This window comes from Callorhinus ursinus, unplaced genomic scaffold, assembly GCF_003265705.2.
Source record: "Callorhinus ursinus isolate GAN/ISIS: 27379988/994484 unplaced genomic scaffold, GSC_fseal_2.0 scaffold107, whole genome shotgun sequence".
Classification (NCBI taxonomy): Eukaryota; Metazoa; Chordata; class Mammalia; order Carnivora; family Otariidae; genus Callorhinus; species Callorhinus ursinus.
Window position 1 is genome coordinate 580,828 of NW_027397169.1, and position 21,377 is coordinate 602,204.

General features: G+C 55.3%; 1 protein-coding gene and 1 pseudogene across 1 annotated transcript; one reads left to right on the plus strand and one right to left on the minus strand.

Moving 5' to 3' along the window:
• Positions 1 to 2,378: 2,378 nt before the first annotated feature.
• Positions 2,379 to 2,531, minus strand: LOC112816703 (U4 spliceosomal RNA; annotated as a pseudogene).
• Positions 2,532 to 6,942: 4,411 nt separating this feature from the next.
• Positions 6,943 to 21,156, plus strand: TIMM44 (translocase of inner mitochondrial membrane 44). The gene is made up of 13 exons (XM_025863072.2): positions 6,943 to 7,060; positions 9,585 to 9,686; positions 11,990 to 12,160; positions 13,079 to 13,159; positions 13,888 to 14,037; positions 14,769 to 14,908; positions 15,221 to 15,306; positions 16,010 to 16,102; positions 16,191 to 16,315; positions 17,656 to 17,706; positions 19,460 to 19,549; positions 20,171 to 20,281; positions 20,605 to 21,156. The coding sequence occupies exons 1-13, from the start codon at positions 7,016 to 7,018 to the stop codon at positions 20,722 to 20,724; spliced, it is 1,365 nt and encodes a 454-aa protein (XP_025718857.1). The 5' UTR covers positions 6,943 to 7,015; the 3' UTR covers positions 20,725 to 21,156.
• The last annotated feature ends 221 nt before the right edge of the window (positions 21,157 to 21,377 follow it).

Here is a 21,377-nt window from a genome sequence, read left to right on the forward strand (position 1 = left end):
GACGGGGTGCGCCTCCAATGCCAGCAGCTATTATTGTACCTGGAGGAGGGGAACGGGCTGGAGGAGAGAGCCAGCCAGTAGAGGAGGGAGCAGGGCCAGGAAGGAAGCAGACAGAAGGCAGACAGAACACGGAGGCCTGTGGGCCACAGCAAGCAGCTGGGCGTGGGCAGGGGCTCTGGGCCGAGGGAGGACGCAGAGAAGCTGTTGCAGGCGTTTGCAAGGGCTACCCTAATGAAGTACATAGCCCTGGGTGGCTCACACCCCCGAAACGTGTCGTCTCACAGCTCCGGAGGCCGGAGATCAAGCTGCGGGCAGACGCGGCTGCTGGAGAGGCCTCTGTCCTTGGCCGGCTGATGGCTGTCCCTGTGCGCGTGTCTGCGTCCTCACCTCCTCTTCCTAGAAGGACACCGGTCACACTGGACGAGGATCCATCCTGATGACCTCATCGGAACTTATTTATCACTTTAAAGGCCTTGTCTCCAAATCGTCCCATTCTTTAGTGCTGGGGGTCAGATCGTCCAACAGATGAATTTGGCAGGGGAGGGGGCGGTGGGGGCGATGACATCCAGCCCAGAACAGCACTGGGGGGGTTGTCAGGAGAAGGGAAACAGGAGAAGCATAGGTTGCAAGCAGCAGACTTCTCTTACTAAGGATATGCCTGGGTCCCCATCTGGTCTACCCGAAACCAGAGGGCTGTCGGGGTCCGCCCTCGGGGCCTGGCTACATGGTTAGATGCTGGAGTCCCAAATTCAGGTTCTTCACAGCTGAAAAGGGCCTAACTAAGCCAGTATGTGAATCTCTTGGCACACTGCCTGGCCTAGAGAGCTTGATAAATCACAGCTATTATTCTTAATTAAGATTATTGGGCCGGCAATATTAATCTAGAAAAACCACCATTTAGGCCAAAAAGAAAAAAGAGCCTGATTACATAATGATAAACATTACGCGAAGTTGGAGACATGGCATTATTAAAACTCTGTGCTTCATAAAATACAATCACACCACAGAAAAATGTTAGAAATAAACTGCCAGAAACATAATCACAGCAAGAACTTAAGAAACTATGGCAAAGTGAGGGTATGAGACTAGAAATCTTCTGTCCAACAGTCACACTCCTTGATATTATCCGAATGAAGTGAAAACTTACAACCACACACCCAGAACTGCACACACAGGTGTCTATAGCAGCTTTGGACTTGGAAGCAACCCAGACATCCTTCAGTGGGTGAAGGGATAGACTGCGGGACATCCAGACAATGGGATGCTATTCAGCACAAAAAAGAGACGAACTCTCCAGCCATGAAAAGACACGGAGGAACCTCAAATGCTTAGGACTAAGCGAGAGAAGCCAGTCTGAAAAGGCTACGCACTGTAGGATTCCAACTCTATGACATTCTGGAAAAGGTAAAAGCATTCAGACAGTAAAAGGATCAGTGGCTGTCAGTGGTGGGGGGTGGAGAGATGAAGAAGTGGAACACAGGGGATTTTTAGGGCAGTGAAATACTCTGTATGTTACCATAACGATGGCTACATTCATTATCCATCTGTCCAAACCCATAGAGTGAACACCAATGTAAGGCATGGGCTCTGGATGATAATGATGTGTCGGTGTGGGTTCATTGATGGTAACAAAGGTGCCCCTTTGGTGCCATGTTGACAGTCGGGGAGGCTGTGCATGTGGAGGGGCAGAGGGTATGGTGAGGTATATGGGAACTTCCTTGACTTTCCACTCAATTTTGCTGTGAACCTAAAACTACTCTAAAATATAAGTTATATATTAATTTTTAAAGGAGCCCTTGGGTTTTTTTAAAAAAGATTTTATTCATTTATTAGAGAGAGAGAGAGAGCACAAGCAGGGGGAGCGGCAGGCAGAGGGAGAGAGAGAAGCGGACTCCCTGCTGAGCGAGGAGCCCGATGTGGGGCTCGATCCCAGGACCCTGGGATCCTGACCCGAGCTAAAAGCAGACGCTTAACCGACTGATCCACCCGGGTGCCCCAAGGGGCAGGCCCTTGTTTTTTACATTAATGTCTATATTGAGAACACAGCACTCTTCAGGAAGATGAATATATTAAATGTATGCATTCATAAAAAGTAATGACACAGAGGGGCACCTGGGGGGCTCAGTGGGTTAAGCATCTGCCTTTGGCTCAGGTCATGATCCCAGGGTACTGGGATCAAGCCCCATGTCAGGCTCTCTGCTCAGCGGGGAGTCTGCTTCTCCCTCTCCCTCTGTGTGTGTGTGTGCTCTCTCTCTCTCTCAAATATTTTTTAAAAATGAAAACAAAAATCAACTATTTTAGAAGTTAGATTTACAGAAAAATTGCAAAGATGGTACAGAGAGTTCTCATACACCCTATGGCCTTTCCTCTAGTCATAATATCTTAGAATAAAATATTTGTTACAATTAATGAACCAATGCTGACCCATTATAATTAACTAAAGTCCATACTTTATTCAGATTTTTTTCAATTAGCAATAATCGCGCCTCGGATAAACCTCATTGGCTACGATACTGCCACTGCGCAAAGCTTATTCAGATTTTTTTCAAATTCTCCCTAATGTTCTTTTCCCTAAGTTCACCTAGTTGTTACGTCTCCTTAGCCTCCTCTTGGCTTGGCCAGCTTCTCAGACTTTCCTTGTCTTTGACCTTGACAATTCAGAGAGGAACCGATTAGGAATTTTATAGAATCTCCATCAGTTGGGACCTATCTGATGCTTTTCCCACAGATAGACTGGGGTGATCGGTTTTGGGAAGAAAACCCCAGAGCTGAAGGGCCCTTCTCATCGTATCACATCCTATCCAGAGTACACGCTGTCAGCATGACTAATCACAGGTGTTTCCAAGGGACAGTAACAAAGACTGATAACTTACATAGGCCAAGAAGGAAATCTCTAAGCACAAAAAGTAGACACTGCCCAGGCCCCAGGTTTTGTTACAGTACAACTATACAAAATGCAGGGGGCATTACCCCTGAGCCCTGAGTCTCATCCTCCCCAGGCTGCAGAATCAAAACACTCTAACAGTTATGGAGAGGGGTTCTAAATTGGCCCCCACGGTTCCCATCTCCTATATTCATGCTCTTGTCTGATCCTCTTTCCTTGAGTATAGAAAGGATCTAATGAGCCCATTTTAACTAACAGAATATGATAAGTGGGTTGAGATGTCACATCTGAGATTAGGTTACAAAAGACTGTGACTTCTGCCTTGCTGGCCCTCTCTTACACCTGTGGACGGAAGTTGGCTGCCATGTTGGAAGCTGCCACATGCCCACTTGGCAAACACTGAAGCTTGTGGTCCCGTGAGAAACGGAGGCCCTCAGTCCGACAGCCGGCAAGGGACTGAATCCTGCCAACAGCTGTATGAGTGATCCTGGAGCAGAGCCTCCCCCCATCGGGCCTTGAGAAGATGACAGCCTCACCTGACACCTGTATCACAGACCCGTGGGACACTGAACCAGAGGACCAGCTGGGTCACACCAAGATGCCTGACCCACAGAAATGGCGAGAGCATACAAACTCGTCTTAAGCCATGACATTGTTAAAAACAGCTTTATTGAGGTATAACGGATATGCAAAATCTGCAAATACTTAATGTATATAATGTGATGCGTTTTGGACATATGCACACACCCGTGACACCATCACCACAGTCAAGGTAACATATCCCTCACCTGCAAAGTCTTCTCGTATCCTTTGTTTTAGGGGTGGGGGTGGGTGGGTGGGAGAACACTTAACATGAACGTTTTAAAACTAAAATTTTTGAAGTGCACAATACAGAATTGCGAATTGTAGGCCCTATGTGCCAGCGAACTCTAGCACTTACCTTGCATAACTGAAACTTGATATGCACTGAACAACACCTTCCCATTTCCCCACCCCCCAGTCACCAGGAACCACCACTCTGCTCTCTGTTAAGCCATCCTGCTTTGGAATAATTTGTTACATGGCCATAGTGCAATAACAGTCTTTCTGTGATAATCCCAGCCCCAAATCTTGCCCTTCCTGGATGAACACTGCACACACACACTCCCAAGAACTGGCTTTCTGGATGCTTCTCCAAAGGGCAGCTCCCTGAGTGCCTTGGTCCTTGTCCGGTCCTTGGTCTTGCCATTGACCTTGCCTGGTGCACGCTCACCATACAGCGCTGGGAAGGTTCCCTACACCCTGCCACCCCACCAGGAGCCTTGAGCACATGGCTTGGTCTACTGACCCGGGAGACCTGAAGGTCTTAGCTGGGACAAAACACCACAGACTGGGGGCGGGGAGGGGCAGGAAACCACAATATGTCTCCCAGTTCTGGAGACTTGAAAGTCCAAGATCAAGGTGCTGGCAGAATTCGTCCTTGGTGAGGGCTCCCTTTCTGACTTAGAGAGTAAGAGAGCCAGAGATCCTAACCAATTTTTAAGTGTACAGGACAGTATCGTCAACTATATGCCCACTGTCGTAAAAATACGGAAAATACGGGAGCACCTGGGTGCCTCAGTCGTTAAGCGTCTGCCTTTGGCTCAGGTCATGATCCTAGGGTCCTGGGATCGAGCCCCGCATCAGTCTCCTTGCTCCGCGGGAAGCCTGATTCTCCCTCTCCCATTCCCCCGCTTGTGTTTCCTCTCTCACTGTCTCTCTGTCAAATAAATAAATAAAAATCTTTTTTTTTAAAGATTTTATTTATTTATTCATGAGAGACGGAGAGAGGGGGGAGAGAGAGAGAGAGAAAGAGGGGGGGAGAGAGAGAGAAGCAGGCTCCCAAGGAGCAGGGAGCCCGATGCGGGACTCGATCCCAGGACCCTGGGATCATGACCTGAGCCGAAGGCAGATGCTTAACCATCTGAGCCACCCAGGCGCCCAATAAATAAAAATCTTAAAAAAAAAAAAAAAGAATGCCCTTATCAGAAATGTGCTTAGGTATTGAAGGGGAAGTGTCTTGATGTCTGCAACTCTCCTTCAAACGTTTAGCAAAACAAATCTGCTTGTATATGTACGTGTGTGTGTATTTGTGTGTGTATATATAACAGAGATGGCTAAAGCAAATGGCAAAATGAATCTAGGTGAAGCGTCTACGAGCGTTCTTTATACTATTCTTGCAACTTGTTTGTGGCTTTCAAGTGTTTCAAAATGAAAAGGTGGAAAAAGAAACAGAGCACCCTCAATGCTCCCCATATGTTCCTCCAGCTGCCATCATTTTTCCCTCTACACACAGCAAGGATTTCTCAGAGATGCCCATGCCTGCCCTACATGCTGGCTGAATGTTTACTAGCTGGCCCTTCATACGAACCAAAAGCTCCCGATCTGTAGTGTTTGCCAATTCCTGTGGTGTAAATACTCCTCCCACCATGGCGGATTTCAAGCTACTGATGCGGTGTCACTGAACACGGAACTGATAGAAGATGCAACAGCACGTGTAACAGTATTTCCAGCATACACACGTGATTTATGTAAATACCCTCAGTAGCAACACGTGGAAAAATAATTAGGAAGTGTTGAGTTTTGAGTATTTATTACCTTTGTCTAAATACAATCCATTTGATGGGAAAGTTTATACAATGAACTTTTAAACAAGGGCCGTGTTTAACAACTAGCTCCCAAATTCCTGAAAATTCGACAATTTGCTCTCGCCGGCCAGTACAAGCTGATTCCAGCACACCTCTGTAAAAAATAAACAAAAAAACTCAACCCACTGAAACCTGGCTTCCACAATCACCATTCAACCAAAATGCTCTTGCTTGTCTCATCAGGGACCTCCATATTGCAAAAATGCCAAGGACAATGGACACAGGTCTGGCCTGGCCTGCCTTGCCTGAGTTCCCTGTAGCATTCAACACTCCGCACTCCGCCTGCCTTCTCCGAGGTCTTCCAGGCGCTCTTCCTACCTGTTGACTACTCCTGCCCAGTCTCCTTCAAGGGCTCTTCTTCCTCCAGACCTTCTTCTCAGCAACAAACCTATATATCCCAACCACTTAACTAGTTTGCTCTTCTTGGAGTAAAGACATTTCAAACAAAGCCAGAGTGGAAGCCCTCATTACTTACTCCCACCTCCAGGCGGAGCTTCTGAGAGACAGAGAATCTGTCCAACCCTGAAGCTAGGGAGTGTATGTTGCCTCCCTTTCAAGTCCCACAGACCTTATCACAGTTTAATAACTCAAAAGGCTTCAATAGGGCAAAGGCAACATGCATTGACTCCCCCACGGCACCAGCTCCCCATCTCTCCTAGACTCAGATCGCAAGGCCATGTTAAGGTACCGCCACTTGGTGGCGGCATTCTCTAAATGGAAAATAGTATCCAGGTGCTAAAAAGACAAAGGCCTAATCTTCTTTAGGGCCAGATGTGTCAATTCACACGGGATCCACGGAGGAGCGGCCTCCACCCAGCCTGGTCTTAGCTTCATCTTCCTGTTCTGGACTAAAACCAACAGGAGCTTTCTCAAAGTGCTGTACAAAGTGGGCTCATTTGCTCTCGCTCAGGGAGCAACTCACTTGCCCGTCTGTCTGTCACTGTAGGCCACTGTCAGTGAGAGCCAGGGTCAGTCACTACCGGGCTGGTCCGCGGGCCAATCAGTCAGAATCCAACTGAATCCATCCCTGTGGTCAGCCGCTCTACTTGTCCTTGCAACCACTGCAACCCGGCGCGATCTGTCGGGGAGATCACCGCTTCGGACGGAATTCGAGCCCTCACGATCCGCCCCTTCGTAGTCTTATCCAACCATAGGTCTCCGCTTCAAAAAAAGTGCCCGCTCCCCGCTCGCTGACATCCAGTCACAGGCCCCGCCTTCCGAAAAATCCTGCCCTATCAGAGGCCTAGTTCTCTAGGCACTCTCCGGCTCATTAGGCCCCGCCCCTATTCCAGACCGCTCCCCAAGGCCCCGCCCTCCCCGGGAATGCTGTCTAATCAGAGGCTGTTTCCTCTCCGAAACCCCGCCCCCAGGGCCGGCTTTTTCCCAGGCCCACGCCGAGCCACATAGACGCGGTGGGTGACGCCATCGGGCCGCGTCACCAGAAGGTTACACGGGATCCAGCAACATGGCGGCGGCGGCGCTGTGGGGAGGCTGGTGTCGCTGCCCGCGGGTAAGCGGACGTGCAGGGTTGGGGTGCGGCGTAGGGGCGGGTCTAGGGAGTTCCAGGCCTGCGACCTCCAGGGCCTTTTTGTCCCCAGGCCTTTGGCCCCCTCGGCCCTTCCTTGGGCTCAGCGAGAGCCTTGGGGTTAGGGCGTTGGGTCGGCGGAGGCCGGGCCCGGGGTCCCGGAGCGAAACTCATGGGCGGGGGCAGAGCGTGCCGGCTGGGAGGTGGCCAAGGGCGGAGCCCGGCGGGGGGCGACTCGCCCCTCACTTCCTGATCACACTCCACGTGCACAGGGGAGTGAATGGTGGCCTCGGCGCCCAGTGGAGAAAGAGCGAGAAGTCAAAACACCGTGACAGTCACGGCTCGCGTTTATATGCCAGGTCCTCTCCCGAGGGCATTTCCTTGCATCGCTCCTCCTAACCCTCCCTGTGAAAGTGCGGGAGGTAGTTCTCTCCCTGGCTGAGAGCTTGAGCTCATAGCGGCGGTAGGAGTTGAGGTGTGTAAGGCCTGCTCAGAAAACAGTAGTATTTCATGTTGCTGGAACTCGGTTAGGAAACTGGGAGTCAGAAAGGTTAAGCAACCTGCCCACAGTGTCAGCTGGGGGGGGGGGTAGCTGACCTGGCCAGAATCCTGGGTCAGACTGACGACAGAGCCAGACTCTGGAGGGAGGAAAATATCTTATAGGGATCCTAGTGTGGGGAGAAAGAAGCTGTCTGACTCAGGGCTGATTTTTTTTTTTCTTGGCTGCTTGTCTTTTGAGTCAGGGTTGAGAGATTGAATTTGCACGTTTGGATTTGGGCACAAAACTGGTGGGGCACCAACTTCAGGTTTGGGCTTACTGTGGAATTTCTTTCCCAAGTTAGACAGCCATCCACTTCTGTCTCAGACTGTTGCTGAAGTCAGTGGCTCCAGGATCAATAGGTGTAGGCAGAAAAGAACAACTTACTTAAACTCTTGGGAGTTAACTCTCTCTTTTTTAAAGATTTTATTTATCTGACAGAACAAGCAGGGGGAGCGGCAGGCAGAGGGATAGGGAAAAGCAGGCTCCCAAACAGGGAGCCTGATGCGGGGCCAGGTCCCAGGACCCTGGGATCATGACCCGAGCCAAAGGCAGCCGCTTAACTGACTGAGCCACCCAGGCGTCCCAGGAGTTACTCTTTTTTTTTTTTTTAAAGATTTTATTTATTTATTTGAGAGAGAGAGAATGAGAGATAGAGAGCATAAGAGGGAAGAAGGTCAGAGGGAGAAGCAGACTCCCTGCTCCGCGGGAAGCCTGCTTCTCCCTCTCCCACTCCCCCTGCTTGTGTTCCCTCTCTCGCTGTGTCTCTCTCTGTCAAATGAATAAATAAAATCTTTAAAAAAATAAAATAAAAATTAAAAAATAATTTTTTTGTTAAGTTTATTTAAGTCATTTCTACCCCCAGCATGGGGCTTGAACTCATGACCCCAAGATCAAGAGTCTCATGCTCTTCTGACTGAGCCAGCCAGGCGTCTCAGGAGTTACTCTTGAACTATAGGAGATGGTGGCATTTGTATGAGTTTGGGATGTTGCTTAAAGTTTCTGGAGAAAGGAGGTGTGAAACAGGGAGAGGAAAGGCCCAGGGAATGTGGAAATGGAAGTGTTTTGTTTTGTTTTGTTTTTTTAAAGATTTTATTTATTTATTTGACCGAGAGAGAGACAGTGAGAGAGGGAACACAAGCGGGGGGAGAGGGAGAAGCAGGCTTCCGGCGGAGCAGGGAGCCCGATGCGGGGCTCGATCCCAGGACCCTGGGATCATGACCTGAGCCGAAGGCAGACGCTTAACGTCCGAGCCACCCAGGCACCCCTGGAAGAGTGGTTTTTTGGGGTCATTGACACCAGCGTGCATGGTTCAGTGCTGGGCGCTAGGTTTCAACGTTGAACAGGACCTGCACAGGCCCTTCTCTTATGGAGCTTAAGTTCTTCTTCATTTGGTGGGAGCAGAAATGCCTTTCACATGACATTAGTAGTGTTTTTGCCCAGGGGTTTCCCCTCAGTTGTCCTGCTGGCAACCCAACCCTGGGACATGGTAGGTTTCTCCCAGGGTTGTGCCTGGAACAGTAAGTTCTCTGTGTTTTACCTCTGAAAGCCCAGGTCTCTGGCCTTCTGGGGCTGGCAGAAGTGGGGGAGGCTTATGAGAGAAGACTGTTTACTGCCAGCATCGAGGCTCTGGGTGCCCATTTCAGTCTCCAGGATTAAATTAGACTGGCATGATTCGCCTTCTTCCACCATACATTGGCATTTCCTGGGACTTCTCTGGTTTCCCCCAGGTTCAGAGGCAGGAAAGTAGACGTGGACCCTGGAGGTGCAGATCCAGTGTCGTCTTTTCCGAAAGATTCCACTGGCTTCTCAGAATTCAGCAAGGTTGCAGAGGGTCTAGCTTACAGCACAGGCATGTGGTAAAAATCGGCAAATGAGTCTTGGGCGACCCCCAGCTTTTTAGTGTGGACTGCTTACTTCCCAGTCATTCTCTTAACTGAATTGGGTCTTTCTCTTTTCTCTCCCAATTAGAAATGCCTCGGCAGTGGAGTCCAGTTTCTGTCCAGCCACAACCTGGTGCCGCTACGCCATGGTACCTATCACATACGCTGGCCCAGTGGAGAGCTGCCCGTGGTGAGTGACTCAGAATGCTAGCAAGCTGAGGGGGGGGGGACGTCTTCTGAAAGATCAGGCCTAGTTGACAGGAGAGAGGGGGCAACTGGTTGGCTGACCTTCCACATCTAAGGCCTTCGGGGTTACGGAGTCCAGCGTGCTGGTCCTCTCAGGACCTCCAGAGGTGCTTGGCATTAACAGAGGTGGAACTCCCGCCTGACAAGGCAGATGATGTGTCAGCTCTAATCGCTGGAAAGGCATCCCTGGACTCAGCTGAAATCCACCTCCCTGTGGCTCTTGCCTTTTCTGCGTGACAGCCCTCCAGGCATTTGAGCAGAGTCACCCGTCTCGGGGGCTCAGTTTTCTGTTTCTGTTTTTCCCCACAGACCGCGTTTTCTAGAGCTTTTGCCCTTCCCTTCATACCTCTTCAACCATGCTTCTTTCCGTGGGTGTCTCACCACCACAGGGAGGAAAGCCCCGAAGATGACCTACTTCCCCAAACCCACACACCGGGGCAGCCCACACCCTGCCCTTCCCTCTGAGTCTCCTCCCAGCAGTAGACTCACACAGGCGGTGGCGCATTCCCAGATGGTCTTAGAGCCTGGACTCCCTCACCAAGAGTCCATTCACCTCTCCCCCTCCCCATCCTGAGAAAGGCTGGCCAGGCTGGCCCTGGGGCTTGATGGGGGCTCAGGAGTCAGTCACCCTGAAAACTGGGAAGGCAGGCCCCGGCCATGGCGGTGCACTGGCACACCATGGAAGTGGCCCCTGCCCCGTGCCGCGGCTCCCTCCCATGGCTCTCCAAGCATTCCCTTTTCAGAGCCTGCTCTCATGCTTTTGGCGAAGCAGGGATCCGACCCTGGCTCAGTCTGACCCTGGAGCCTTGTCTTGGGCAGTGTACTGGCTCTTGTGCCTGGAGTGGGGCCTTGGCCTTTCTTTTGGCCTCCCTAGGCTCTGGCTTCTGGGTGTGTTGTGTCGGGTTTTTCCTATGAGGGGGACCCCTGAGCTTCAGTTCTTGGTGACAGTGATCCTGTGGGTTGATGAGGGAGGTTTGCGCCAAGCCCTGGGGTGACATGTGAAGCCCAACTTGGGACTTGAGAGTGACCCCAAAGGAAGAAGTTACCCCGGCTCCAGAAGCCCAGGGAGTAGGGTCCTATGCCAGCTTCTTTGGGATGTTGTCCCAGTCCTGGGCCAAGGGCCCCTTTGGGTGTTGACCTTCACCTTAGACGAGCACATTTGAATCCCTCTGAGGATTCTAAGCTGCGCCCGTTTCTCATCCAGGGTCTCCTCTGTTGAAGAAGGAGCCTGGTACTTTGTTTTGTTTTAGAATAGACTTTATTCTTTTGAGCACTTTTAGAAGTACAGAAAATCTGAACAGGAAGTACAGAGAGTTCCCATCAACTTCCTCTCCCCCTCTCCCACCTGGGCACACAGTTTTCCCCGAGAGGCGTTTTCACCATGAGGCGCATCTTGCATTAGTGTAGCATGGTTGTTCCGACTCATGAGCAGGTATTGATCTGTTATTATTAACTGCAGTCCACGGTTTGCCTCAGGGTTCGCTCTGGGTGCTGTACACTCCCGGGCTGTGGACAGACATCCGCCCTGTGTCCACCATCGTCGGGTCGCAGAGAGTCGTCTCTGTGCCCGGAACCTCCCTTGGGCTCGGCCCATTCATCTCCCCCCCACCCCAGCAGCCCGTGACAACCACGGATCCTTTTACTGTCTGCATGGTTTCACCTTTTCCAGAAGGGCCTAGAGCGGGGATCATACCGTCTGGAGGCTCTTCAGACCAGCTTCTCTCAGCTAAGGTTCCTCTGTGTCTTTTTTAAATTGAGATGTCATTGACATATGACGTTGCAGAAGGCCACAGTATCTTTTCATGGCTTGCTAACTCATTTCTTTTTATTATTGAATAACATTTCATTGTCTGGACATCTCACAGTTTACCACCAGATGCTTTTTTATTTTTTATTTATTTTTTTCTAAAGATTTTATTTATTTATGAGAGGGAGGGAGGGAGAGAGAGAGAACAGAAATTGGGGGTAAGGGGCAGAGGAAGAGGGAGAAATCACCCCTGCACCTGGGGAGAAGCAGACTCCCCACTGGGCAGGGGGCCCAACGTGGGGCTCCATCCCAGGACCTTGGGATCATGACCTGAGCTGAAGACAGATGCTTCATTGACCAAGCCACCCAGGCGCCCCTCACCTAATGCTTTTTTGATTTGACTTTTGTCGCTCATAAAAGAGGTAGCTATTCATTGTGAAACCCGTATCGATACAGAGGAAAAAGTACAAACCCTTTGTTTTCTTTTACATTCTTTCTAGTCCAGATCCTATTCTTCTGGAAACAGGAAAGGCTTTCTCTCTGGCTTGCTGGATAATATCAAACAAGAATTAGCCAAAAACAAAGAAATGAAAGAAAGTATAAAAAAGTTCCGAGATGAGGCCCGCAAGTTGGAAGAGTCCGATGCGCTCCAGGAAGCCAGAAGGAAATACGTGAGTCCCTCTGCTTCGCGTCCCCCCTGGTGGGACACTTGCTTCCGGCGCGGTGCCGGCGTGGCGGGGGAAGGTGAGGTCACTGCACTGGCGCTGGGGGCAGGGGGGGACAGGAGTACGTCACCAGCCCTCCGTTTCTGTGCTGAGATGGAGCGCCGTGCTCTGCACACTGGCAGCACCAGCTTCTCTGGGGAGCGCGTGAAAAATGCAGGGTTCTCAGAGCCCCCCATAGCTGCCAGGCCCACGTGTGCATCAGCCAGCCTCCCCCGATGACCGCTGGGGCAGTCGGCTTGAGATGCACTGCTCCTGAGAGCTGGTCGTGGCCCTCTGAGTGAAGCGGGTAGAAAGCGGGTTACAACACTGCAGGTGTCATCAATGGGCGCTGTCTCTTAGCGAGCGGGCTCTGCCGCCTCTGCCACACAAGGGCTGCGAGGTGAGGGCAGCCTCCCCTCCTACCAGTGGGCGCCCGCTCCAGGCCCCTGGGCTTTTTGTTCTCTGGGCCCCTTCCCAGGCCATGCGCAAGGCCAGTTCCGTCGGCGGCAGGTCGCCCTTCCTTTCCATTAAGGAAGGGGTGGTTTGGGGGCAGGTCGGGGGGACAGTGACTCTGGGAGATCCGGCAGGGGCTGGCAGCTGCAGGGGTGCAGAGTGAGGCAGGATGATGTCAGTGAGCCGGGGGAGGGGCTGCGGAGGGGGCCAGATCACCCCTGCACCTAGCAAGGGAGTGGAGCCAGGGGCTGGGCCTGGAGGGTCTCCACGTGTCAGCCTTCGGCTGCTGAGCCCGCCGGCCGGGCTGTGGGGCAGTGAGGGGCCCCGGGGTGGGCAGGCTGGCGGGGGAGAGGGCTGCTGAGAAAAATGCTTCTTTGGACCCTTGCCTGTAAGATACCCGCGGCGGCCTAACAAACACCATCCCTTCCGTAGAAAACCATTGAATCCGAAACAGTGCGCACGGGTGAGGTGATAAAGAAGAAGCTGGGGGAGCTCTCTGGCACAGTGAAGGAGGTAACGGTCTCTGGGCCGCCGTGCCACGCTCCACTGGCCACGGCTCGGGGCCATCTGTGGGTCGCGTCTGGGAGGAGAGAGCAGCGCTGGGAGCGGCGGCAGAGTTGGTGCCCAGGCAGGGCGGGACTTGGCCCCGGGGCTGCGGAGCCGTGGGCGGCAGGCAAGGGAAGAGCCGGCCCGGTGGGGTGGCTTCCGGAGTTAGGCTGCACGGCGCCCCCAGGAAGGAGGGCGAAGTCACACTAGCCCTCACGCCCTGCAGTTTACCACTCGGGTGAGAAGCTTGGCTGCCGCTGGCAAAGACTGGAGCAGAGACGAGGATTTTTTTTTTTTTTCTTCCTGCCTAAAAACCAGGAAGCGCTGCTTCGCCCCCAGGCGAGGGTGGGGAGGGCAGGGAGGGCAGGGAGTTGTGCCAGGGGCTTCCTTTTTGTACCTTGTTTTGCTTTTCTCTGTTCTGGGCAAGAGAGCAGGGCAGGCCGGTGCAGTGCTGGACGCAGGTTTCTCCCCTGTTAGACCTCAGCTGCCTCTCCTGTCCATTCTGGGGAGAGCCAGTTGACCTGGTGTCTAGCCCAGAGCCCAGGGGTCCAGCACCCCAGACTTTGTACACGGGCCAGACGAGCTCAGAACACCTGTTCCTGCCCTTTGAAGGCTCAACTGGCCTTAGCTCTGGGGAAGCTCATGTGGGCCCCGAGCGGTGCTGTGCTGACACCCCTGTCCCTCTGTCTCAGTAGAGTCTCGACGAAGTCAGTAAAAGCGACCTTGGCCGGAAAATCAAGGAGAGCGTGGAAGAAGCAGCCAAGACTGCCAGGCAGTCCGCCGAGTCAGTGTCCAAGGGTGGGGGGAAGCTGGGCAAGACTGCTGCCTTCAGAGCCCTCTCTCAGGTGGGTCAGCCTGGTGCCCTTGCTGCCGGGGGCGCCCTTGCCTTGGCCTGCTCAAGAGTCCAGGAGCCAGAGCTCCCACCTCGAGCTCAGCCCACCCGAGGCCCCTGGTCTGCGCTTCACTCCCAGCTAGGCAGCCTCGGGCAAGTGAGAGCTTCTCAGCTGCTAACATCCTTAGCTTGTGCGCCTAAACCAGGGACCTTTTGCACTCAGGGTGACTGGAGGTCCCGAATTCGTTCCCCATCACCTGTCAAATCTTCCCATGGCTGAGCCCTCTGCTGGCCACAGGGGCCACAAGATAGAAAGTCCTCGTTTCTGCTCTCAAGGGGTCTGGGGTCCCAGCTGGGGATGAGCAGTTCCTGAGCGACATGTGACAGAGAAACATACAGGGAAGGAGCCACAGGTGGAAGGGGCAGGCCCTACAGAGGGGGGCATGCACAGGCAGCTGAACAGGGCCAGAGCCCCTGTCTCGGGGAATGAGAGGGAGGCCAAAGAAAAGCAAGGTCCATCTCGAACAGTCCCACTGCCCATGCAGGGAAGTCGGGCAGGTCACTCTGAGCCACGTGACCTCAACACTGGGGGAGGCCGAGCCCCTGGGGTGTCATCAGGCCCTACGTTGGGGTTCCCAGCAGATGCTCTCTGACGTGGGGTGCAAACACACCGGCCCACCGTGGTGGTCTGCGGTGTCGGGCAGGTCCCGAGTGCCCACCGTGTGGCTGGCTGCTTCCCTCCAGGGGGTGGAGTCCGTGAAGAAGGAGCTCGACGAGAGTGTGCTGGGGCAGACCGGGCCCTATCGGAGGCCAGAGCGGCTCAGGAAGAGGAAGGAGTTTGCGGGAGAGAAGTTCAAGGAAGAGAAGGTGTTTGAGCCCAATGAGTAGGTAGCAGACCAGCCAGCGCCTGTGTCCCACCCCACGCACTGGGTGTGGTCGAGCGCCTGCAGAAGGTTCTGCCCGAGTCAGTTCATTCCCCAGCTTCCTTTCTGCTCAACAGTTCCTGCTCCCTAGTGCATCTGGGGGAGCAGGTGGGGTGGGGAACAGGAGAGAGGAGGCAGGAGGCTGAGAGGCGAGGGGTGGGCTGTCCCGCTACACCCCTCGCCCCAGGGCCGGGTGGGTGGGAGGGTTCGGGTGCGTGCGCTAGCGCCTGGGGGCTCCTGCGCTGCTGCTCATCGCTGGCCCGGTCTTCCCAGGGAGGCCCTGGGAGTTGTGCTGCACAAGGACTCCAAGTGGTACCAGCAGTGGAAAGACTTCAGGGACAACAATGTGGTCTTTAATCGTGAGTGTTCACGTCTCGGAGGCTCAGCTGACGGCGTAGGCGTGACCGCGGAAACTCACTGAGTGCTCCCCATGTGCTGGGCACAAGCCAGACCCCCACTTTACAGAGGAGGAGACCGGGGTCAGAGAGGACCAGCCACTTCCACAGGATCGCCCAGCCAGTGAGCAGCAGAGCTCTGGCAGAGCACAGGCCGACAGGCAGCCCTGCTCACGTGGGCAGCCCGGTACATTTTGGGCTGGCGGGCCAGGGACCCTACCATGGGGGCCGAGTCACCCATCGCTGCCGTTGCCAGAGCGGTTGCTAGCAACAGGGCGACCGGGCACACGGCTGTGGATTCCCCCGTGAGACACCCCCTCACAGGGAGCGCTGGTGGAGCCCGGCCAGCCAGCTTGAGGCCCCGAGTTCTCTGGTCTCGTCTGGGGCATGGGGCTCCCCAGGTGGCACCCACCCTCGTCCCTTGTCCTGTGAGGGTTGCTAGAGGCCTGTTTCCTTTGAAGGGAGAGCCCCAGCTAGCAGGGCAGCCCCTCACGGTTTGCACAGCCCCCTCGGCCCACCGCTGGGGACACAGGCTCAGAGAAGGCCCCTCGTTTACCCAGCCTGCATGGAGAGTGGATCTCGTAGGGGCCCCGAGGAGCCCTCGGAAGTCATGGAGTAGGGGTGTCATTCTGGAAGGGCCCCCTGACCCCAGCCCATGTCCCCACAGGGTTCTTCGAGATGAAGATGAAGTATGACGAAAGTGACAACGCACTCATCCGGGCGTCCCGTGTGCTGACAGACAAGGTCACAGACTTGCTGGGTGAGTGGCTTGCCTGTCCTTGTCACCGGGGCTGGCAGCAGGGGAGGGCCATGGGCCCTCGACCCACTCCTGGCTCGGCTGCCTCCAGGGGGCCTATTCTCCAAGACGGAGATGTCAGAGGTGCTCACGGAGATCCTGCGAGTTGACCCCGCCTTTGACAAGGAGCGGTTCCTGCAGCAGTGTGAGAACGACATCATCCCCAACGTCCTGGAGGTGGGTTGCCCCCTCAGCGGGCCCTCCCCATCCCACGGGCCTCTTGTCGCCCTGGGCTGCGCATGACACCGGCTGCAGCCTGATGGAGCGCTCTGCCGGGGCAGACACCTGTCCCGCCTTCAGAGGCCTGAGCACCCCACGCCTGGCCCTTGTTAGTCACGCACCTCTGAGAAGGCATCTGGGGTCGCCCGTGGGCCCTGCTGGTCCCCACGACGGCAGCTGCTTTCTTGCCTTGGTTGTCGGGTGCGTCTGCTCCCGGGACTGAGTTCCCTGTCACGATGTCCGGCAGCAATTCCTGCCTCCCTTGAAAGCCAGCCTGGAGCGTCCTATCTGGCTCCCTCGTGCTCTCTGCTTGAGGTGGTTCCTTGGAGGCTGCAGTGAGCGGTTGCCCGGGGCCTTTCAGGAGTGGGGGAAGCTGTAGCCCGTGGGGCAAGCCATGAGGAAGACCCTACGGGGGCTCTCCTCCAAGGTGTCCTCTCTATGGGAATCCTGAATCCCATCTTCTATCCCCTTCCTGGCTCGGAAACGAAGAGGGAGCGGCTTGCTCAAGGTCCCGCTGCAACCAGCCTTCCACAAGGCCCCTGCCCGAGGTCGGCTGCCTTTTCCTCCACCACATCTGCTCCTTGAGCCCCCAAGATGTGGCCGGAGCCTAGGAAAAGTCCTAATGAGACCACAGAAAGGCCCTGCAAGCCCCATTGGGTTCCTGTCCCCTCCTCCTGCCTCCTCCATCCCAGTGACCTTCATGGGGTCCCCTCCCTTCCGATTTCCCAGGTCCCTCATGCCACTTTGGGCAGGGCGGGAGGAGGTAGACATGGAGTGATCCCCAAAAGCAGCAGTCCGAGCACAGGCAGTTTCTTCTGGGGTGAGGCTGTCTCAGCCCCCAGCCTGCTTGTGCTTTCCCTCGGGCCCTCAGCTCCTCCGTCACCTTGAGCAGGTTTGGCCCTGCCTCCGAGTTCCTACAGAGGTCTCCCCCATGGCACCTGGGGAGGCCACCCCCGGGACCCCTCCTCTGTGCCTTTGTGGACCCAGCTGTGCAAAGCTCCATCCCCAGTAGAGGGAGAATGCAGCTCCTGGCCTCCCTGGCTCAGTTTCCTGGCCAGGGTGAGCCCACCACGCTGCCACCCTCCTCTGCCTCCTCCCACAAGGCCCTTGGGACCACCCTGGGCTGCCGGGGGTCACACACACAGGCCCTTGGTCCCCAGGGCCTGAGGAGGGGCACCCATTGCTGCAGCCCAATTCACGGCCCCCTGCTCCCCAGGTAGAGCCTGCTGGGGAGGGCCTCCTGCCTAGATCGTCCCCTCTTAATCTTGAGCTAATTTTTTTTGTTTTCCCCTTTTTAGGCCATGATTTCTGGAGAGCTCGACATTCTCAAAGATTGGTGCTATGAAGCTGTGAGTACTTCTTTCTTTTTATTTTTTCTAGTTAGGCCTAAAAAGAATCACAGCTTGGAGATCTGCTTGGGCAGCACGGTCTGAGAAGGGCATGACGGGGTCTGGTGTCCTGATTGTGGGGGGACCCCAGGGGCTGGAGCTGGGCAGAGAGGGATGTGTGTGACCTTCCCTTGTCTGGGCCAGAGTCCATCATCACGCCCATGTCACAGGCATCATAAGGGTACAGTGCGAACACAGGCAGCATTTGCAGGACACAAAGCACTGGCTGGACTCATTAGCTGTCCTCACTTTGAGTTCCCGAAACACAGATCAAAACAGATGGTGATAGATTTCCCGCATGGGGAGGAGCCGTGTCCTGATGAGGCCTGACTGCTCCCCGGAGTCGGGGCTCAGGGTCCCCGGGCTGCATGGCGCCGGGCTATGGATGACGGGTCAGCACCCCTCAGGAGCACACCCTGTCTTCCTCAGAGCCTGGCAGCCTCCCCGTGCCTGCAGGGCTCTGGCCGGCCACCGCGTCTCACCCGCTCACTCCCTGACTGTGTCTTCGTGGGGTTTTTTTTTTTTTTTTTTCTTTTTCCAAGCTTATTTGTATTAAGCAATCCAAAGCCTTTTTTGGCTGACTCTGTTCTGCTTCTAGCTCACAAACAACTTGGAGAAAGCAGAGGAGAAGATGTCGGATTTTTTTTTTAAATACTCCTCTGCATGGTGACTAATCCAACAGGCATTTGTGAGTGGTGGTGGTGGTTTTTTTTTTTTTTAATACTTTGGGACCATTAGGATGTGGTTGATTATCTTTGCCAGAGAACTGCTGGTGCCCCTGGAAATGCACTTGAAGTTGCAGGTGCTCACACAGAGGTGTTTTTAAATGTCATTTTTTAAGAATCACACCAGAAATGGGAGCGGCAGCATTTGTTTTCTTGGTAGATCAGTTATTTCCATAAAAAGTAGTTGTGATTGGAATGTCTTCCATCATAGTTGCTGAGTCCAGAGAAGCTTCTGGAGGAAAGCTACAAGGCTGCACATGTCCTGGGCCTGGGAGCAGGCTGAGGAGGGTGAGGGGTGTTACGCGGGGTGCGCTGCCCCTTCGGAAGAACGGGCTGCCTGCAGGCAGCAGCTTCCTGAAGCAGCTGGTCAGCGAGGAGGAGGCACCCCAGGCAGCTCACTTCAGAGCAGCCATGGATTAGGGCAAATCCTAGAAAACGCGTTTGATTCCAGGCCAAGATTCAGAGTGCGGTGAATATGGGCAAGTCCAAGATCAGCCAGAGAGGCCTCAACTTACCCCTGGGGGTGTATTTCAGATCTTGTGGCAAGAGAATTACCAACTCTCCCGATGATACCACTTTCAGTCCGTAGTCTTGATGCAGTGCTACCTGTATAACGAGGGAGGGGTGTGTGATTCAGGCGAGCAAACGGGTGGCACCAGCCCGCCTGCTTGGACCCGTGCTCCTGGCATCTGCCACTCCTGGCATAGCACACCCCGGCGCCAGGAGCTGTTTCTGGACGGTACGAGGGCTGAAAGCTCGGAGCTCGGCTGGCAAGCCGGCCTGCAGGGAGAGCCTCCCAGGACTGTGTGCCCGGCCCCGCGGTGCGCCAGCCTTGGTGGTGCGGTGCCTGGGCGGGGCTTGCGTTCCGGCCTGCGTGCGTGCGGTCTCAGGCACGTGTGTGTGCATGCGGCCCCAGGCGTGCATGTGTGCGTGCATGTGGCCCCAGGCGTGCGTGCGTGTGGCCCCAGGCGTGTGGCTTCTTATTGCAGACCTACAGCCAGCTGGCTCACCCGATCCAGCAGGCCAAGGCCCTGGGCCTACAGTTCCACTCCCGCATCTTGGATATCGACAGCGTTGATGTGAGTATCTCTCCCGGGGGGTGTGCTCGTCACAGGGGCACCCCGTCCCTGCAGGAGCCCTGACATGGGCAGGTGCTTGGGCTAAGGGACCTCCAGGGCCCTTTCAGCAGAAGCCCGTGGTGGGAGAATTCTTAGGCAGGTGGCAGACGCAGGGGTGCTGCTGCCCAGACCCTCGGGGCCCCCAAAGGCAGTATTGTCCCTGCGCCTTTACTGGGAAGGGGGGCGCTTTGTCAGGACTGCTCAGGCTCCGACAGTCCCTATGGGGAACTGGAGACACGCCAGCGCGTGCTTCCCTCTACCCCTGCCTGTGTGCATGACTGGCCCCTTTGCGGGGCCTTGATGTGGCCGCCCAGCCCAGGTCTGGGGAGGCTGCATGGGTTCTTAGCAGTTCAGACAATGGCTCACATTGGGAAGGGTCTCATGGGACTCTCCCACCTGGAAACGGAGGACTGGACTCCTCAGCCTCCTTCCGGGACCTGGCCCGACAAGGGGCACGAGGGGAGTGCTGGGGCCGCTCCCTGGGAAGCGGGGAGCTGCACCAAAGGGGAGCAGCAAGGAAGGGGAGCAGCAGGGAAGGGGTGTGGCCACTCTCTGAGCCCCCTCCCTCCTCCCCCCCTGCAGCTGGCCATGGGCAAGATGATGGAGCAGGGGCCTGTGCTGATCATCACCTTCCAGGCCCAGCTGGTGATGGTGATCAAGAACCCCAAAGGCGAGGTGGTCGAGGGTGACCCGGTGAGTGCGGGAGGAAATGGAGCAGCACGGGCGGGTGGCCATCTTCAGCTGCCTTGCACTTTGGAGCCAGGAGGTTTTGTGACTGTGCAGAAACAGCAGGGCGGGGCCTCCAGAAGTCTAGGGTCCCAGTCGGGCCTGGTGGAGGTCAGAGGGTGACTGACCTGTCTGGTTGGGCTAAGTCCTGAGTTGCAGCCTCTGGAGCCCAGAGCCAGGCTGACACCCCCGGCCCCACTCCCTGGTCCCTCCTGGCGTCCCCTCTGTGTTCTGCCCTGCTCCTCTCGACAGCCCCCTGTCCCCAGCCCTCACCTTCCCCACCTCGGCAGGACAAGGTGCTGCGCATGCTGTACGTGTGGGCGCTCTGCCGAGACCAGGATGAGCTCAACCCCTATGCAGCCTGGCGGCTTCTGGACATCTCCGCCTCCAGCACAGAGCAGGTCCTCTGAGCACGGTGGCCACGGCCGGGGGCTCCTGGGCTGGATCAGCACGCGATGGACACCCAGAGGACTGGTGTCTGCCTGCAGCAGCTCGACCTCTGGGGACAGGACTGTCGGTTCTCTTCCAGGGCGGCATGGGGAAGGGCGGGCAGCTGCTGGGGGCTTCTCCCCACAGTGCCAGCCCCTACGCTGCCCCTCGGCCCCTCGGGGAGCTGAGCGAGGTCACTGCGGTGCACAGACCAGATGGGGCCAGCGGGCCCCTACCCAGGGACTCTCTGGAGGCAGGAGGACAGGGCCCAGGCCCCTGCCACTCAGAGTGACCCACTGGCCACTTCAGCCAGGCCATTTTGGCTCTGTTTTTTATTTTAACAGTGCCCTTATTACCCCTGTATATATGCCTGAGATTTGGAAATAATAAATCACCAAAGTGCAGGAGAGCAACTTGGGTGGTCCGAGGTGTCTGTCACTAGGGTGGGGTGGGAGCTGACCAGGAGGTCACAGGGAAGTGGTCAAGGTCACTGAAGGAACTGAAGCCCTGGAGGGGGCAGTCTTGCCTGGTCAGGACCCTGCCCGCCCTTGGGCGGGGCGGGACAGGGGGGCGGGGGGGGGAGGGCGGGGACCGAGACAAGAGCTAGGGAGCTTTCAATAGCCTGGCTGGGGTC